Source organism: Tupaia chinensis, unplaced genomic scaffold (genome assembly GCF_000334495.1).
Source record: "Tupaia chinensis unplaced genomic scaffold, TupChi_1.0 Scaffold000182_1, whole genome shotgun sequence".
NCBI lineage: Eukaryota > Metazoa > Chordata > Mammalia > Scandentia > Tupaiidae > Tupaia > Tupaia belangeri.
This window is the reverse complement of record NW_006159657.1, coordinates 6,192,914-6,208,671: the sequence shown is the minus strand read 5'-3', so window position 1 is coordinate 6,208,671 and position 15,758 is coordinate 6,192,914. Positions and strand designations below refer to the sequence as shown.

General features: G+C 40.7%; 1 protein-coding gene and 1 non-coding gene across 10 annotated transcripts in view; one reads left to right on the top strand and one right to left on the bottom strand.

Annotated features, from left to right (window-relative positions):
- The window catches only part of MARF1 (meiosis regulator and mRNA stability factor 1), a 55,805-nt gene that overhangs the window by 1,942 nt on the left and 38,105 nt on the right, over nucleotides 1–15,758 (top strand). For 4 of the 9 annotated variants that reach the window (XM_014587083.1, XM_014587082.1, XM_014587081.1 and 1 more), the window contains exons 2-8: nucleotides 2,131–2,332; nucleotides 4,218–4,259; nucleotides 4,968–5,657; nucleotides 6,386–6,560; nucleotides 7,498–7,724; nucleotides 9,272–9,389; nucleotides 10,909–11,081. In XM_014587083.1, coding sequence (XP_014442569.1) covers nucleotides 2,189–2,332; nucleotides 4,218–4,259; nucleotides 4,968–5,657; nucleotides 6,386–6,560; nucleotides 7,498–7,724; nucleotides 9,272–9,389; nucleotides 10,909–11,081 — 1,569 coding nt within the window. In that variant the 5' untranslated portion in view covers nucleotides 2,131–2,188. The remainder of the gene's footprint in view (nucleotides 1–2,130; nucleotides 2,333–4,217; nucleotides 4,260–4,967; nucleotides 5,658–6,385; nucleotides 6,561–7,497; nucleotides 7,725–9,271; nucleotides 9,390–10,908; nucleotides 11,082–15,758) is intronic. The other 5 variants (XM_006146561.2, XM_027771079.1, XM_027771078.1 and 2 more) reach the window with 2 other exon arrangements.
- LOC114007482 (U6 spliceosomal RNA) lies at nucleotides 3,763–3,866 on the bottom strand. Its single transcript, XR_003549104.1, has one exon. It is a non-coding gene; the product is annotated as a U6 spliceosomal RNA (small nuclear RNA).

Below are 15,758 nucleotides of genomic sequence, written 5' to 3'. Positions count from 1 at the left end.
ACCGCGGTCAACTACGTGGGAGTCCAGCGACATAGCCATTACGCTAACTGCTGGTCCCTCCAATGTTAAATTCTCTTTAAAGGAGCATTATACTATGTATTAAATGTATAACTAAAACGATTCTTTTCGGTATGGCCATGTGAATATTCTGAGAGAGAATTAAATTAATCACCTTAAAGTGTCCATAATGGTAACCATTAGGAGGTCATTGGGATAGTGAGGTAAAGACTTGGAAGGTTCCACTGTCCTTACCATCTGCCAGCTGTCTCCATACCCAGTGGGTACAAAGTGATTTGATCTGCTTATATTGTACTGTTTAAGATGAACTAATTCCTCTATTCTTAGTTTTTAAAGAAAACCCAGGACAAGACTGAATTGTCAACCAGTCTTAAATTCTTTCACAAACATGCTGTTACGTACGATGTGACTAAATGCCATTAAAAAATAAAAGAGGGTGGTTTAAAAAAAAAAAAGATGTGTAAGAGTGGAGGCCATCAGGTGGCGTGGTGCTTAAGGCACTGGACTCCCACATGGCTGACCATGGTTCAAGTCCTGGACCGGGTGGCTTCCTTTCTCACTTTCTCTCTGTCTCACTCTATCTCTGGTCAAATTAAAGTAAATAAATAAATAAATTTAAATAAAATAATTCTTTAAAATAAAGATATATAAGAGTGTTGTTGCATTGGAGTAGATGTAATACTTCTGTGACTTGAGATTTCTTGAATTGTGGTAGTATATCAGATTGCACTTTGATATGATCATACATAAACTAAGAGATTGGTTGATTTGTTCTGTAGCAGGATCAGATTCACAGTCCACAGAGGACACTTAATTTGGATCTTTCATTCTGATAGCAGCAATACATAGGAGAAACCATACTCAAAGCAGTTTTAAAATCTTAAGGTATTTGGGGCCAGCAGGTGTCATGGTGGTTAAGGTGGTTGAATCCCACATGGCCAACTGTGTGGTTCGAGTGTGGACCCAGCAGCTTGAGAAATACACTGGACATGTGTGTGTGCATGTCCAAAATCCTGAGAAGGGAATGGAGGAGGTGGGATTGCGACTTGACCACCCTCTGTGAGGGGTGACTCCTCACTTTCTCTCTCTCCCTTTCTGTCTCTGTCTTCTGTGAGTACACGTACCATATGGCAAAAACTGGAAGAAAAAAAAAAAAAGAAAAGAAAAAAATAAACTTATGTAATCAATAATGAAGATTTGGTGGTGGTTCTTTTACTAAGATTAGATGCTGTCATCTATTAACTTTTTGACTTCCAAACAGATTCTTCTGGGGGAATTACTTGAGAAAAAACTATAGCAAATGTCTGCTCAGGGCCTACGGAATTAATTCCATCAACCGAAGAGGAGTGGGCTCACCCAGGGGTGTGCAGGTGTCCAAGGTCTGGCTTCTTGTTCCAAATGTGGCTCTGTATAGAAAAAAAAATGGGACTCATCCAGAGTTTGTGGTTTTTGTTTTTTTGATATAGGGCATGTGCCCTTGGTGGAAAGACAGAGACAGACAGAAAATGAGAAATCACCCCTTGAAAGCCAGAAATCACCCCCCCTGGAGGGGAATAGCCACCTCAGTCCCTTCTCCTCTAGGGATTTTGGACATGCAAGCACTTTCTCTCTGCCTCACATGTGCCCTGCATGAGTTTCAAGCTGCCAGATCTGGGGCTTGAATCATGGTCAGTCATGTGGGAGTCCAGCGGCATAACCATTATACCATCTGCTGGTCCCCACAGTTCATTTTTATTTGAAGAACTATAGAACAAGAGATGTGGCAGGTTATAGATTTTTTTAAAACTCAGATTGAATTATTTTTTAGGAAATTTGCCAGAGGGTGCATGAGCTTGCTGGGAAAGACAGAGGGAGAGGAAGAAAGTGCTCCTCAGTGGGGCATGATCACGCCACATTCATTCTCCTCCATTTCTCCACCCTGCCAGGATTTGGGGCACTCCTGCACTCAAGTGCTCTGTGTTTTTCAAGCTGCCAGGGTTGGGATTTGAACTGCAGTCATCCATGTGGGATCTGGTTCCCTTAACCAGTAGGTGGTGGGGCTAACCCACATTTTAATGTGTTATGAAATTTGTACTTATGTAAGAAATAGCATTGAAATCTCATTCATAACAGGGTGGAAGAATGAAAGAAAAGAAAGATGAAAGGATGTTGAACCACTTTGTATGGCCGTATGATGGAAGGAAACGAAACTGAGAACTCCTGCAGTAGAACACTCGGATGGCTTCAACAGGATAATGATGCTAAGCCATGGCTTTGGAAATTCTCTAATTGCTTTTCTCGCCCTGAGCAGACATTGCAACTTAGTCCCCAAACGGTAACTATATGCAAGATTGAAGACCAGCAAATGTCTTATGCAAATAGATTGGGAGGGGAGGTTTTTTTTTCTTTCCCTGGGGACTGTGTCGGGTTTTCCTGTATATTCTGCTTGTATTGCCTGTGGTATAATAGCACATTGTCATGATTCCTGACTCAATGAGGACAATGTTTTTTTTTTAAAACTTCTTTATCTATTCTGAGTAACGGTAGATGCTTTAAATATTTAATGTTAAAATTTGGGGAACATTGGTTTCTTATTAGAGTGATAGATTCCAAAGACAAAAATCTACATTGTCAAAAGAAAGTGCAAAAGAAGTTTTATTTTATTGTGGTCTTTTTGAGTCATGTAATCTAGAAAAGATTGACCTGATTGACAGTCTTTTGATGAGATGTTTAAGATTTCTCTTGAGTGTTTGAATAGTTCAGTAGCTTTTTTGCTTGCTTTATATTTTTTATAGTGATTTTGACATTTTCTGATTTCATGTCCTCCTGTCGTCACCTTTTTATTTGTCTCCGTATATTGTCTTGGGGACTCAAATGAGATTTCAGCTTTTGAAAACTCACTTTTATTCTCTCCTTTCTCTGAGCACTCACTGTACAATGTCTTTGTTGCAAGGCATCAAGTAATTTGGTATTACAGAAGTATTTTACTTAGGGATAATTGGCAGTGAGGCTTGGCATCCCAAGCCGGTCCTCCTGTGATATGACATCTGTTCTGGTCCTCGTAGAATTGCACTCTTAACTTTACAGGTCCTGGAACTCAGTTTTTTTAGTAGCACGCAAAGTGGAATAGGCTCAGAGGGATCAACTCACAATAGTCCTGCTCATAACAGCTTGATCTGTATCAATCAGAATTCTATTATATTAATTTCCAGTCTGAACTGTAATTAGTAAGAGGGTAGAACATGCTGCTTGTTGTCTGGTCAATCCGTTGGTGTTACCTCTCTTGTAGCAAAAGTCTAGCTGAAAATTCAGATTTCTCCCAGATGAGTATATGCTCTCAGATGAGTATAGAATCGTAGCAAAAGGAGTGAAATCATAGTGCTCATCGGACCCTTTTATGCTCTGAGGGATGAACATATATCTGTCATCCCATTAGGGCGAATGGTTGTTTGAATAGTTTTTGCAGTCAGCCCATAAAGGCTGTTGATTAGTTAGATCCCGTGTAGTGGCCGGGTACTGTGCTAAGTACTTTATGTGTTCTCTCATTTTATTCTTTTTCCCCCCTCACTTCCTAGGTAGGTAGTACTAACGATGTATTTGCACACAACATTCCACATGTGACTTATCTGTGTTCTCACTTTATGGTGCCATTACGTGAATGTTTTCGTAGTGAAAATCATGTCAACAGTAGATGGCATTCCTTTTGCCACAGTTTCCATTGAAGCTAGTCAGCAAATGGTACTAGGCAACCTTTTGAGGGAGGGAGGAAATATGGAACACTCTTATGAATTTGCATGTCATCCTTATGCAGGGGCCACGCTAATCCCTGTATCGTTCCCACTTTAGTGTATATGCACCGAAGCGTGCACTCATTTCATTCTTTTAACAACTGCGGGCAGTGCATTCGGCTGTTCCTTGTTTGTGGGTGAGGAAACTGAAGCATGGAGAGGTTAGGTAACTTCGTCAAGGTCATACAGCATTAGGTAATAGATTAAAGCCCACGCTTACAACCTTTGTGACGTGCTGGCCTTTAGGGCTATGTAGGAGTCACAGACAAACAGCTTTGTACAGATTAAAGCCCACGCTTACAACCTTTGTGACCTTTAGGGCTATGTAGGAGTCACATGACAAACAGCTTTGTATCTCTTTCTCAGATGGTTTTCTGATTACTCTTATTCTTTTCACTGGCTGCAGTTTAATTGTTGGCATTATGTCTTTAGGTCAGGATGTCCTGGGGCTTGTTAAATGTCACAGTGGCACAGGTGAGCCATTTGGGTAGGTGGCCGATTACATCCATAGTGTTTGAAATCTTGCTCTTCTCCTTTGAAAGACCTTACTAAAACCCTTGTGTATGAATTGCAGCAGTGGTTATTTTTCTCAAACCACTTTGCCTGTAAGCCATCTGTATTGAATGCTATTTGTGACTGTTGTTTTAATACCATCTATTTTGTCTTCAGAACATCTGGTGAGGGAAGAGGAAGTTATCAAAGGGAAGTCACTGAGGCATAGATGGTTAGTTAGCCTGACTTGGTGAAGATGTAAACAGACCCCCTCTAAAATTCTCTTAAAATTTAGGAAGGATACAGTCTTAATTAATACCATCTATTTTGTCTTCAGAACATCTGGTGAGGGAAGAGGAAGTTATCAAAGGGAAGTCACTGAGGCATAGATGGTTAGTTAGCCTGACTTGGTGAAGATGTAAACAGACCCCCTCTACTCCATTCTCTTAAAATTTAGGAAGGATAAAGTCTTAATTTCAGTTACTGGTTTTGGTGTTCACTTCTTGCAGACTCCCTGAAGAATGCCCCTGGTTTTCAGCTAGCTGCTAGTGCATTTGTTTGGTTATGATTGAGTGATATAAGTGGACTTGAATGCTATTTCCATTTCTTAAGGCAGTAGGATATGAATAAGAAGAATCAAGATCCGCTGGCCTTGTAAAATTAACATGTGTTCTGATCTTCTTTTCTCAGAAAGAGTACATGGAGAACAAGAAAGTTGCTGTGGAATTAAAGGATGTGCCATCTCCCCTTCATGCTGGCTCTAAACTTTTTCCAGCAGTCCCACTTCCTGATATTCATTCTCTTCAGCAACCTAAAATACAGCTTTCAACTGTCCCCAAAGTAAGCTGCTGTGCTCATTGCCCTAATGAACCCTCCACTTCGCCAATGCATTTTGGTGGTGGTGGCGGTGGCGGTAGCGGAGGTGCTGGTAGCTTGATTCACACGGGCGCACTGTTAGACTCGCAAAGCACCAGGACAATCACATGTCAGGTAGGGTCAGGGTTTGCTTTCCAGTCTGCGTCTTCACTCCAGAATGCCTCAGCTAGGAGCAACTTGGCGGGCATTGCAAGTGACTTTCCCAGCATGTGTCTAGAGAGTAACCTATCTTCCTGCAAACACCTACCCTGCTGTGGAAAACTCCATTTCCAGTCTTGTCACGGGAATGTGCACAAGCTGCATCAGTTTCCGAGTCTCCAGGGCTGCCCCTCTGCTGGCTATTTCCCCTGTTCTGATTTCACGAGTGGGGCTCCAGGGCATTTGGAAGAGCACATTTCACAGTCGGAGCTAACGCCTCACTTGTGCACCAACTCTTTGCACCTAAATGTGGTACCTCCGGTTTGTTTAAAGGGCTCACTTTACTGCGAAGACTGTCTAAACAAGGTTTGTATCGTTTTATTTTTTACATTGGGTGGAGCCGAGGTTTGAGGAATGACTTTTTTATAGTGGATTTATCTTGTAACATCTTGATTGTGTGCGGGGTTGGAGTTCTTCCATGATATAGCTCTCTCCTGTCAGCATCACTTGGGCTGTTCTTGAAAGAAGCAGAGGGTAAAATGAGAGAACAAAAAAGTACAGAGCAATTATTCATGTAGATTATACTTTTAGAGCCTTTTGTTGCAGTAAATCTAATCTATATTCTATACGCAAATCTAGTTTGGCAAGCATCCGTGTTCTGTCTTTAGAGTATAGATGGACTTCATACCACTTAGACCTAACGTACACAAGGGCCCATTTGTGTCATGCAGGTAACTGTATGTTGTCTTTGTAATAATATGGAGAACTCGGAATGTGGCCTCAACCACGCCGATGTTGGAGCGAAGACTTCACTGCTGCTTGCGTGTGAGGACTCCATTGGAGCAGACACGTGCCGTAGACTATAATAAAGGCCTTACGTGAATGTCTTCCCTGACTATTTCAAGTCACTTCTCAGAATGAGCTTATCAATTGAAAGCTAGCGGTTCTGAGAACGATTATTTGGAAAGACAGTGTTTTATCAGAGGTTAGCAGGTAGAAAGGTGAAACACATAGGATGTGTTCTCATTTGTTGTATATAACTCTAGGTTCTAAGCGATGTATCTGAAATCTTTTTTAAAAAAATTTTGAAACAGCCGGCAAGAAATAGTATAATTGATCCTGCTAAAGTCTGGCCAAACATACCACCTCCAAATACTCAACCTGCACCTCTTGCTATCCCTCTGTGTAATGGCTGTGGAACCAAAGGAACAGGGAAGGAGACCACGTTGTTATTGGCGACCAGTCTAGGCAAAGCTGCTTCGAAATTTGGTAAATGACTATGGCATAAACGTGCGTCTTTTAAGTAGTTTTCAATATCCGATACTAACATTAATCTCCTTTAAAATATTCCTTGCGGTTCTGAAGCTACTAATGTGTGAGTCTCCATTTCCATCTCCTGGTAAATATTAATTATCTTTGGATGGTTATAGACGAGTAAGTCATTTGCTCTTTATGTTGAACTGAGGTTGTTTGAGATTTAAAAAAAAAAAAGTGTAGAAAAATGGAGAGTATATTAGGAAAATTAAAGTTCTTGCAGAGACTTGGGGTCAGTTTAAGTTTATAATCACACTCGTTGATTGTGTACTCTCTAGAAGTGTTTAATTTTAGAACCATTTAGGAATGGCTGATTAAAAACGATATTTGAAAACCCGAGTTCTTAATTACAATCACGTCCCCAAAAAGTAGTTAATGTGCTGTTTCATTTAGAAACATTTAAAACGTGCTAAACCAGTGTGACTGCAGTGTTAAAGGTAATTGAAGAGTCAGCAATAGCAGCAACTTCAAGTTTTGCCATCTCTGCTCTGCCGTACCACGTAGGTGGACAGGCTGAACATGGACGGGCAGCATGGACCGAACATGAAAACCAGGTCCCAGAGCTGCAGCATCCGGGACTAACTGCATGGTAGACTCAGGGATGCATCCCTGGTTAGCACGAGAATGACTCGTGTTGTGAGATGGCTTTATTGCGGGCCTCAAGTCATGTGCCCTTTAGATTTGTTTTCTGCTGAAAAAGGAAATAATCTCTTAGAGCAGTACTATTGCAATTTGGTAGTTCAGTAGTTAAATCAGTGAATTTGGTATCCTTAAACTTAACATTGATCAAAAATTGAGTTTTTCTGCCACTGAGAATGATAGGTAGATATTTTGTTTTAACTTGCCATTGCTTTTTCACTGCATGTAATCGATAGTGTTCATATTTTTCAAGGGTCACCAGAAGTTGCAGTTGCTGGACAGGTGCTAGAAAACTTACCCCCCATTGGAGTTTTTTGGGACATTGAAAACTGCTCTGTTCCCTCTGGCCGTTCAGCCACTGCTGTGGTACAGAGAATCCGTGAGAAGTTTTTTAAAGGCCACAGAGAAGCAGAATTCATCTGTGTGTGTGACATCAGTAAAGAAAACAAAGAAGTTATTCAAGAGCTGAATAATTGCCAGGTAATTTTAAAAGAATTTTACCCTGTGATAGAAGCACCTTTTTTTTTTTTTCCTTTCGGGGGAAAATGTTGTTTTAAAAAGTCTAATTCAGGGACCAGCAGTTGGCGTAATGGCTAGGTCGCTGGACTCCTATGTAGTCAACTGTGGTTTGAGTCCCGGACCTGGTGGCTTAAACTCACACCGGTACATGTGCGTACATACCCAAGTTCCCAAGAGGAGAAGGGACTGTGGCATGGCCATCCTCCCGGGGGGTGATTTCTTGCTTTCTGTCTCTCTGTCTCTTTGGCAAGCGCATGCACTGTATAGCAAAAACCTTTCCAAAAAAAAAAAAAGAATTCTGATTCAAAATTTAATGATAACATATGGGCTGTTTAAAATAAATTAGCAAAGGATTATTTCTTAAGTATTGAAAATCATTTAATCATGTTTGATCTTTCTTAATACTATCCATTCTTCCATGCTATACTGGTATAATAGTTACATGTGAATTGCTTCCTTTGATTTTTGTAACTTATGTGAACCAGGAATGTAGGATCAATATTTATGATTTATAAACCAAACTAAGGCCTTGAGAGAGAAAGCAACTTTTTAAAGATCATATACCCGTAAGTGGAAGAGCTAGGATTTAAATCCAGGTTGTCTGACCCCAAAATCTGTGCTCTTAAGCTAGAACTAGAATCCAGGTCTTTTGACTCTTAATTAATTCCATTGATATTCCATATTGCTGTCAGAAATTATGTATTTTTGTTCTTTACAAAACTAAATCCTACTGTGCATTGCATGTGGTTGAGGCAACTCTTCAAATAAGCCGTTTCTTGCTTTGAAGTCTATTCTATGTGAGTCTAACAGTTTTAACAGGAATAAACACATTTGAGCTCCCTTAGGGGTATACTCCCTCATCGTCTGCCCCTAACCTCAGGTCCTGAAAGCCGTAGACCATGGATAGTAGAGACAGATGACATGAAAGGCAGCCCCAGGTCTTAACTTAATCATGCAGCTAGGGACCGGGAGGGGGTTCAGAATGGATGCTCTGTGAGGCCAATCCACCTGGTTGCCTCTAGAGACCACCCTGGAGACCTCCCTAAATGCACAGGGCACATGCCTACTTGTGCTCTGGGGCTGGGGCTGGGGCTAGGGCTGGATTGCAGTGGCAAGACTGCCAGGGGTTCTCACTCTTTCTAGTAAACTTTTAAAAAATTATATTAAAAAATTATACATCTAATCTCTGCCTCCTCAAATTGGCAAGAGCTTTTAGAGCTAATTTAATGGCTTCAAATTTCACTTTCTTTTTTTCTATTGTCTGAAATGGAGATAAAAGAAGTACAAAAGCAGAATATTAGAGATGAGAGCACGGTGATAACAAATGCATTAATTCATACGGAGAACCAGTTTTGCAATGATTGAAATTGGGTTGTAATTTTTCTTTATTCCTGATAATAATAATTGAGAGTTTTTTCTCCTCAAGAACTGTTAAAATGTGACCAGGATGCTAAGCGAGGTTCTCACCTTGGTCCTTGCTCCTTTCCCCTTGTGATAAATGAGTGCAGGTAACTGTTGCCCACATCAATGCTACTGCGAAGAATGCTGCTGATGATAAACTCCGGCAGAGTCTCCGAAGGTTTGCAAATACTCACACCCCCCCCGCCACTGTGGTTCTTGTGTCAAGTAAGTATAAAAACACCTGCTAATTTCAGCTAACCTCACTGTGAGGACATTAGCTTACACCAGAAAAATGTGAGAGTAAATTGTGCCTGACAGAGACTGAAGTACATGGGCAGTGTTTATGCTTATTGTTGAGCACTGTTTAGGAAACGAGTGGGTGTATGAGGATGTCTGTATTACCTCCTTGAAACTTGAGTCCTTGTAGAGCTACGTGAGTTAAAGACAATATGATTATATGTGTGTGTGTGTGTGTGTGTGTGTGTGTGTGTGTATGTGTATGACATTTATATACACATACACACACATACACACCCAACCCTCCCACCTGTGGACCCAGTATTACTAATTTTAAAAATCCAAACTGGTACCAGCAGGCAGAATGGTGGTTAAGGGCACTGGAATCCCACTTGGCCGATGGCAGTTTGAGTCCTGTACCTGGCGGGTTGCTTTCTCACTTTCTTCCTTCCCCTTGCCTTCATGACATTTATATACACATACACACACATACACACCCAACCCTCCCACCTGTGGACCCAGTATTACTAATTTTAAAAATCCAAACTGGTACCAGCAGGCAGAATGGTGGTTAAGGGCACTGGAATCCCACTTGGCCGATGGCAGTTTGAGTCCTGTACCTGGCGGGTTGCTTTCTCACTTTCTTCCTTCCCCCTGCCTTCCACCTCTGTCCCTCTCTGGTCAAATTTAAATAAATAAATAAATAAATAAATAAAATGTTAAATAAAATCTAAAAAAAATTTTAAAAATTCAAAATGAATAATTTCCAAATTTCAGTTTCTCAGCATATTTATATTTGGCCCCCCCCTTTTTTTTTAAAAAGAATTATTCATGGGACCAGCAGTTAGCCTAATGCTATGTTTCTGAACTCCCCTGTAGTTGACTGCGGTTTGAGTCCCGGACCTGGTGGCTTAAATTCACACCATGTGCATGTGTGTCCAAGATCCTGAGAGGAGAGGAGAATGGAGGAGAAGGGATTGCAGTGTGGGCATCCTTCCTGGGGGGGTGATTACTTGCTTTCTGTCTCTTTGTCTCTCTGTCTTTCTGGCAAGTGCACATGCCCTATAGCAAAAACCTCTCCCTGACAAAAAAAAAAAAGAAATTATTTATTTAAATTTATTTATTCATTCATTTATTTTAATTTGACCAGAGAGAGACTGGGGCAGGTGTGGGGGAAGTAGGAAAGCAAGCCACCAGGTTCAGGGCTTGAACTGTGGTCAGCCATGTGCGAGTGTCGAGCAGCTTAACCACCACGACACCCGCTGGTCCCTATATTTGTTCCCTTTTAATACCGGAAGTAATGTGTGTCTTGGAATTCAATCCAAGTATGTGGTGCAATTGTCTTACCATGTTAATTCTTTGATATGAAATGTGCTCCTGTTCTAAAAGGGGGAAAAGCAACTTTGAGTACAAGCCAACCATTCCTTTTCACTCAGCGGGTGTCAGAGAGGGCTGTGTTGGTCATGTGTTTCTGATGTTTGGGGATGGGCTGTGCCTTTTCTTCCAGCTGATGTCAATTTTGCATTGGAACTTAGTGACTTGAGACACAGGCATGGTTTCCACATAATCCTGGTCCATAAAAACCAAGCCTCAGAAGCACTGCTGCATCATGCTAACGAGCTGATCAGATTCGAAGAGTTCATTTCCGACTTGCCTCCAAGGTTACCACTAAAAATGCCGGTAAGTAGGTTTGCATTTTTCCACTCTCTATTACTAGATTATGGGGTGCCGAAAGACAGTCCTTAACAAGAGGGTTGCCTTGCCCAGGTGGGAGTGGGTTTTTTTGTTTGTTTGTTTGTTTTTGTTTTGTTTTGTTTTTTGTAGGAGACTGATCATATTTTGAAATAAGGCTTAGGAATTTTCGATTTTTCTCTTGCAGATGTACAGAGTTGATTTGTATAGCACCCTAGGGAACTGGCTAGATTTACTTTACAGCAGCCACTTCCAGTGTCTCCACAGTTAGCACAGTGCTTTCTGATAAGTGGATGGGAGTAGTGGAACAAGAATATGGGTAGAGAAAGTGATGAGGATTCTCACATACCTGTGTGGTTGGCATCAACTAGAGAGAAATTGTGCCTTTTTTAGGCATTTAATCCTCAAGCTCCAACAGGCCTCTGAGCCTATGCTGTCTAGTTAATATCACCTGCCATCAACATTACTCGTTGGAAGTAGCCCTCACTGCTACACTTGTAGCCTATTTAAGCCACATGCTAGGAAAATGTTGGCATTTTTCCAGGAGAACAAGCATTTCTGATAGACCTGATTGGGGATAAGCATGTTTACTACACAGCCCAGCTGTGTTATCATATGCTATTAAGGTGTTGCTCCTCCATAGTATGAGACCACGCAGAAGGCCCACGTTGGATTTCTGGCCAGAAAGGAAGGCCAGGCGTGGTGTGCACATCTGGAGTCCCAGCAACTTCAGAGGCTGAGATAGGATCTTTACAGAGCCACACCCTGTCTTAAAACAAATGCCTACTGCAGTACTAAGCCATGGTTAAGCTATCTGTAGAATGAATGTTTAACTGTTCAAGAAATAGTAATTATAACGGAGAAGAGCCATGGTATGGATGATCCTGAAGAGTAAACAGTCCTTTGCATTAAGTGCAGTCTAGTTTTTTAGTTTTGCTATAGGTCACATGATCATATTGGAGAGATAGAAAGTAAGAAAGCATATCCCAGGGGGGATGGCCATACCACAATCCCTTCTCTGTTCTCCTCTCAGGATTTTGGGCACACATGCATTTCCACCAGCATGTTTTTTTTTTTCTTTTTTTTTTAAAGATTTGTTTAATTTTTATTTATTGATTTTTTTTATTTTTAATTTGACTAGAGAGACACACAAAGAGGGTGAGAGAGCAAGTTACCAGGTCCGGGACTCGAACCACGGTCGGCCATGTGGGAGTGTCCAGCGCCCTAACCATCATGCCACCTGCTGGTCCCCATCCACCAGCTGTTTTTTAAGCTGCTAGGTTCAGGACTCAAACTGCATAGCCAGCCATATGGGATCCAGCGTCTTAGCCACTGTGCCACCTGCTGGCTCCTAAATGCAGTCTTAACACATAACTAAATAAATTCAGAGTTACAGAGGTATCTGGAAAGTGATCTCATTCATTGTCCCCATTTAAGGAAGAAAGAGGCACTTAGAAAAAGTAAGTGAGTCAGCAGATTGCAGCAGAGCAGAGGCTGGGTCCAGCTCTCCAATACACACACTTCCTCTGCTATTCCTACTGCATGTACTGATACCTGACAAGCCCAAATCCCGGCCATGATGAAGCACATGCTCCAGCAGTTCACACTTGGGATGCCAGAGCGTTGCCCAAGCAGTAATGTTCCCAGACCCTGCCTCAGTCTTCTGAAGTTACTTCCTAACTCACTCTTCTTAGTATTCATCGTTTTTAGTCTCTTGGCTTTTGCCACGTTTCCTTTCTTCAGCTCCTATTGGGTACTTGCTCTCCTAACCATGAACGCCTACAAGTCAGATGTTGTCTTTTAGGTGAGAGCTTGCCCGCTTTAGTGATTCTTATTCCTATGGTTAAAAGAAAAAAAGATGATTCAAAGCTGGCAATCTTGCCAGATGTTTTTTTCTCACTCACTAGATGGTAATTTCAGAAACTTCTTTTAATGTTCTTTAGTCCTTTTAATTCTAACCAATTAAACATATATTAGTCTGGCTAAATTTTGAATTCCAGGTGTAACAGAAGGAGTATAGAGTTTGTTGGTGATTGAGCAGCACCTCCCAGGTAAAAAGAAAATCTCTGATTAGAACAGTAACATGTTCATATAAGATACTGGGGCATCAGGAAAGTCATGATGCATTTTTGCATAGAAAAACATGTCATCACTTTCCTGATGACCTAAAAATAAACAGTGTTAAAAAACATGGAAAATGAAAACCCCACAGTCCTACCCTCCAGAAGTAACCATTGTTAACTGTTTAGTATTGTCCTCCAAATTTTAAAAATTTAATTGAAATAGTGTGCAATACATAGTGTAATGTGGCTCAGTTTTTTTTTCTTGTTTGTTTTAAGCTTGGCAATGTCATAGTGCAGCTACCTTTATGTGTAGAATAAATATAAATCTACCACATCTTAAAAACCAGCAGAATATTGGCTTAAACATACTTGTATGGCTGGGTTCTGATTTTTTTTTTTCAAGAAAGGCAGTTTTAGCTTTAATAAATCAAAATTTAAAAAATGTTCAGAGAACTTTGCTTAAGACTTAAAGCCAGGAAGCAGGTTAGGATTCTGTTTAAATAGTAGTTACCTGAATCTTTCAATAATTCAAGAGAAGACAAAAATCTTTATCTCTGGACTTCAAAGCATAGAAAAAGATCAGTATTGGTTTAGTCAAAAGCCGTAAAATTCTATTTCATCAGCTCAGTCTCATGTACTTAATCTAACTTCTGTTGTGGTCCAAGCTTTCCGTTTAACTTTTGGAAGATAATATTCAACTCAGCTTTTATCTCTACCATTAAGCTGGCCTTTTTCTTAGATGTTTTTTAACTCTTATTTCTGTGTGTCTGACTTTGGTTTTCCTGATATATAACACTTCCTTCAGAACTTCTTGGAGAACTAGTCTGGTGTTGGTAAATTCTTTCAGGTTTTGTTTATCTGAGAATATTCTTGTCTTCTCTTCCTATATGAAGGATAATCTTGCTGGGTATAGTATTCTTGGTTGAAATTTTTTTTCCCTTAACACTTTGAATATATTTTCCCATTCTTTCCTTGCTTGCATTGTTTCTGATAAGAGGTCCACTGTTAGCCTGATGGGGATATCCTTTGTAGGTAACTTGTCATTTCTCTCTTGCCAGTCTGAATAGCTTGTCTTTGTGGTTTTGGTCAATCTGGCTATAATGTGTCTTAGAGAAGATCTTCTGGGGTGGAGTCTATTTGGGGTCCTATGTATTTCTTGGGTCTAGATCTTCAAATGCCTCTCCAGGTTTAAAAAGTTTTCTTCCAGGATTTCATTTAATAGATTTTCAGTGCCCTTATTAGTCTCTTCACCTTCTGGGATACCAATTATCCAGATGTTTGTATGTTTGATGTTATCTAGTAATTATCATATATTATTCTCATTTTTTGGACTATTTTCTCAGTCTTTGTGGTGGATTTTTCTAGGCCAGCAATTCTGTTTTCTACATCTGAAATTTGATCTTCCGTATGATCTAATCTGCTTTTAATACTTTCAAGGGAGGTTTTGATTTTCTAAATTACAGCCCTGTCTGTATTTAACAGCATGACTCTCAAGGGTGGGTCTCTATAAATATTTCTCAACAGACCTTTCAGTTTTGGGTACTCCTCGGCTCTATTCTCCTGCCTCTTCTGGAGTTCATTGTCTCTCTTCTCTTGCATCCCTGTTAACTTTGTCACTAGGAATATTCTAATTCTTTATCAAACATTTCTATGATTTCCATTGAACTGTGGATGAAGAGGAGTTATTCTTTTCCCTTGGGGAGCTATTATCTTGGTTTTTCATATTTCTTGTGCCTTTGTGGTGATTTCTTGTTATCTTATGGAATATATGCTTCTTCCTAATTTCTAGAAGTTCAATCTAAGCATTCAGGGGTGTGCAATCTCTTTGCTGTTCCATTTTTATTACTTTGCGCAGCAGATTCGGTGGGTATTGAGGAATATGTTGACCCAATAGTATTTGGATGTTTGGCTCTGTTTCCCTTAGATCAGTCTAGATACTCAGTGAGTGGAGATTGAGCAGCAAAGGGATGAGGTAAAAGAAAAATGATAAGAAAACAGAGAGAGAGAGAAAAAAGAGAGAAAAGAAAAACAACTCAGAAATTTATTTTTTTAAATAAAGCACTGGGGCCTGGAGGCCGAATTATCAGTAGATAATCTTCATTTCTCTTATTCCCTGAAAGCATTAGTTCTCAGCTGCTATGGAGGAGTCTCCTTCTGAAGGTCTGCCCCTTGCCTCTCCACTTGAGACTGGGGACTGGAGGCTGAACTATCAATAGACAATCTTCATTTCTCTTATTCCCTGAAAGCACTAGTTCTCAGCTGCAGTGCAGCCGGGCTCTTACTGAACCAGCCCACCTGTTACTAGATGTTTTATTTCTACTCAGTTTTTTACCATCTCTAGCAAGGTAGCCTTTGTCTTTTCAGGGGGCTCCTGGGCTCTAATCAGTGGGAGAAGATCCAAGGCTTGGAAGTTCTGGGTCAGAATTTTACTAGCAAGACCACCAGGAAGGTGGTACTAATTTACATTCTTTTTTTTGGAGAGGTTTTTGCTATAGGGCGTGTGCGCTCGCCAGACAGACAGAAAGCGAGAAATCACCCCCCCGGGGGGATGGCCACACCGCAATCCCTTCTCCTCCATTCTCCTCTTGGGGTCTTGGGCACG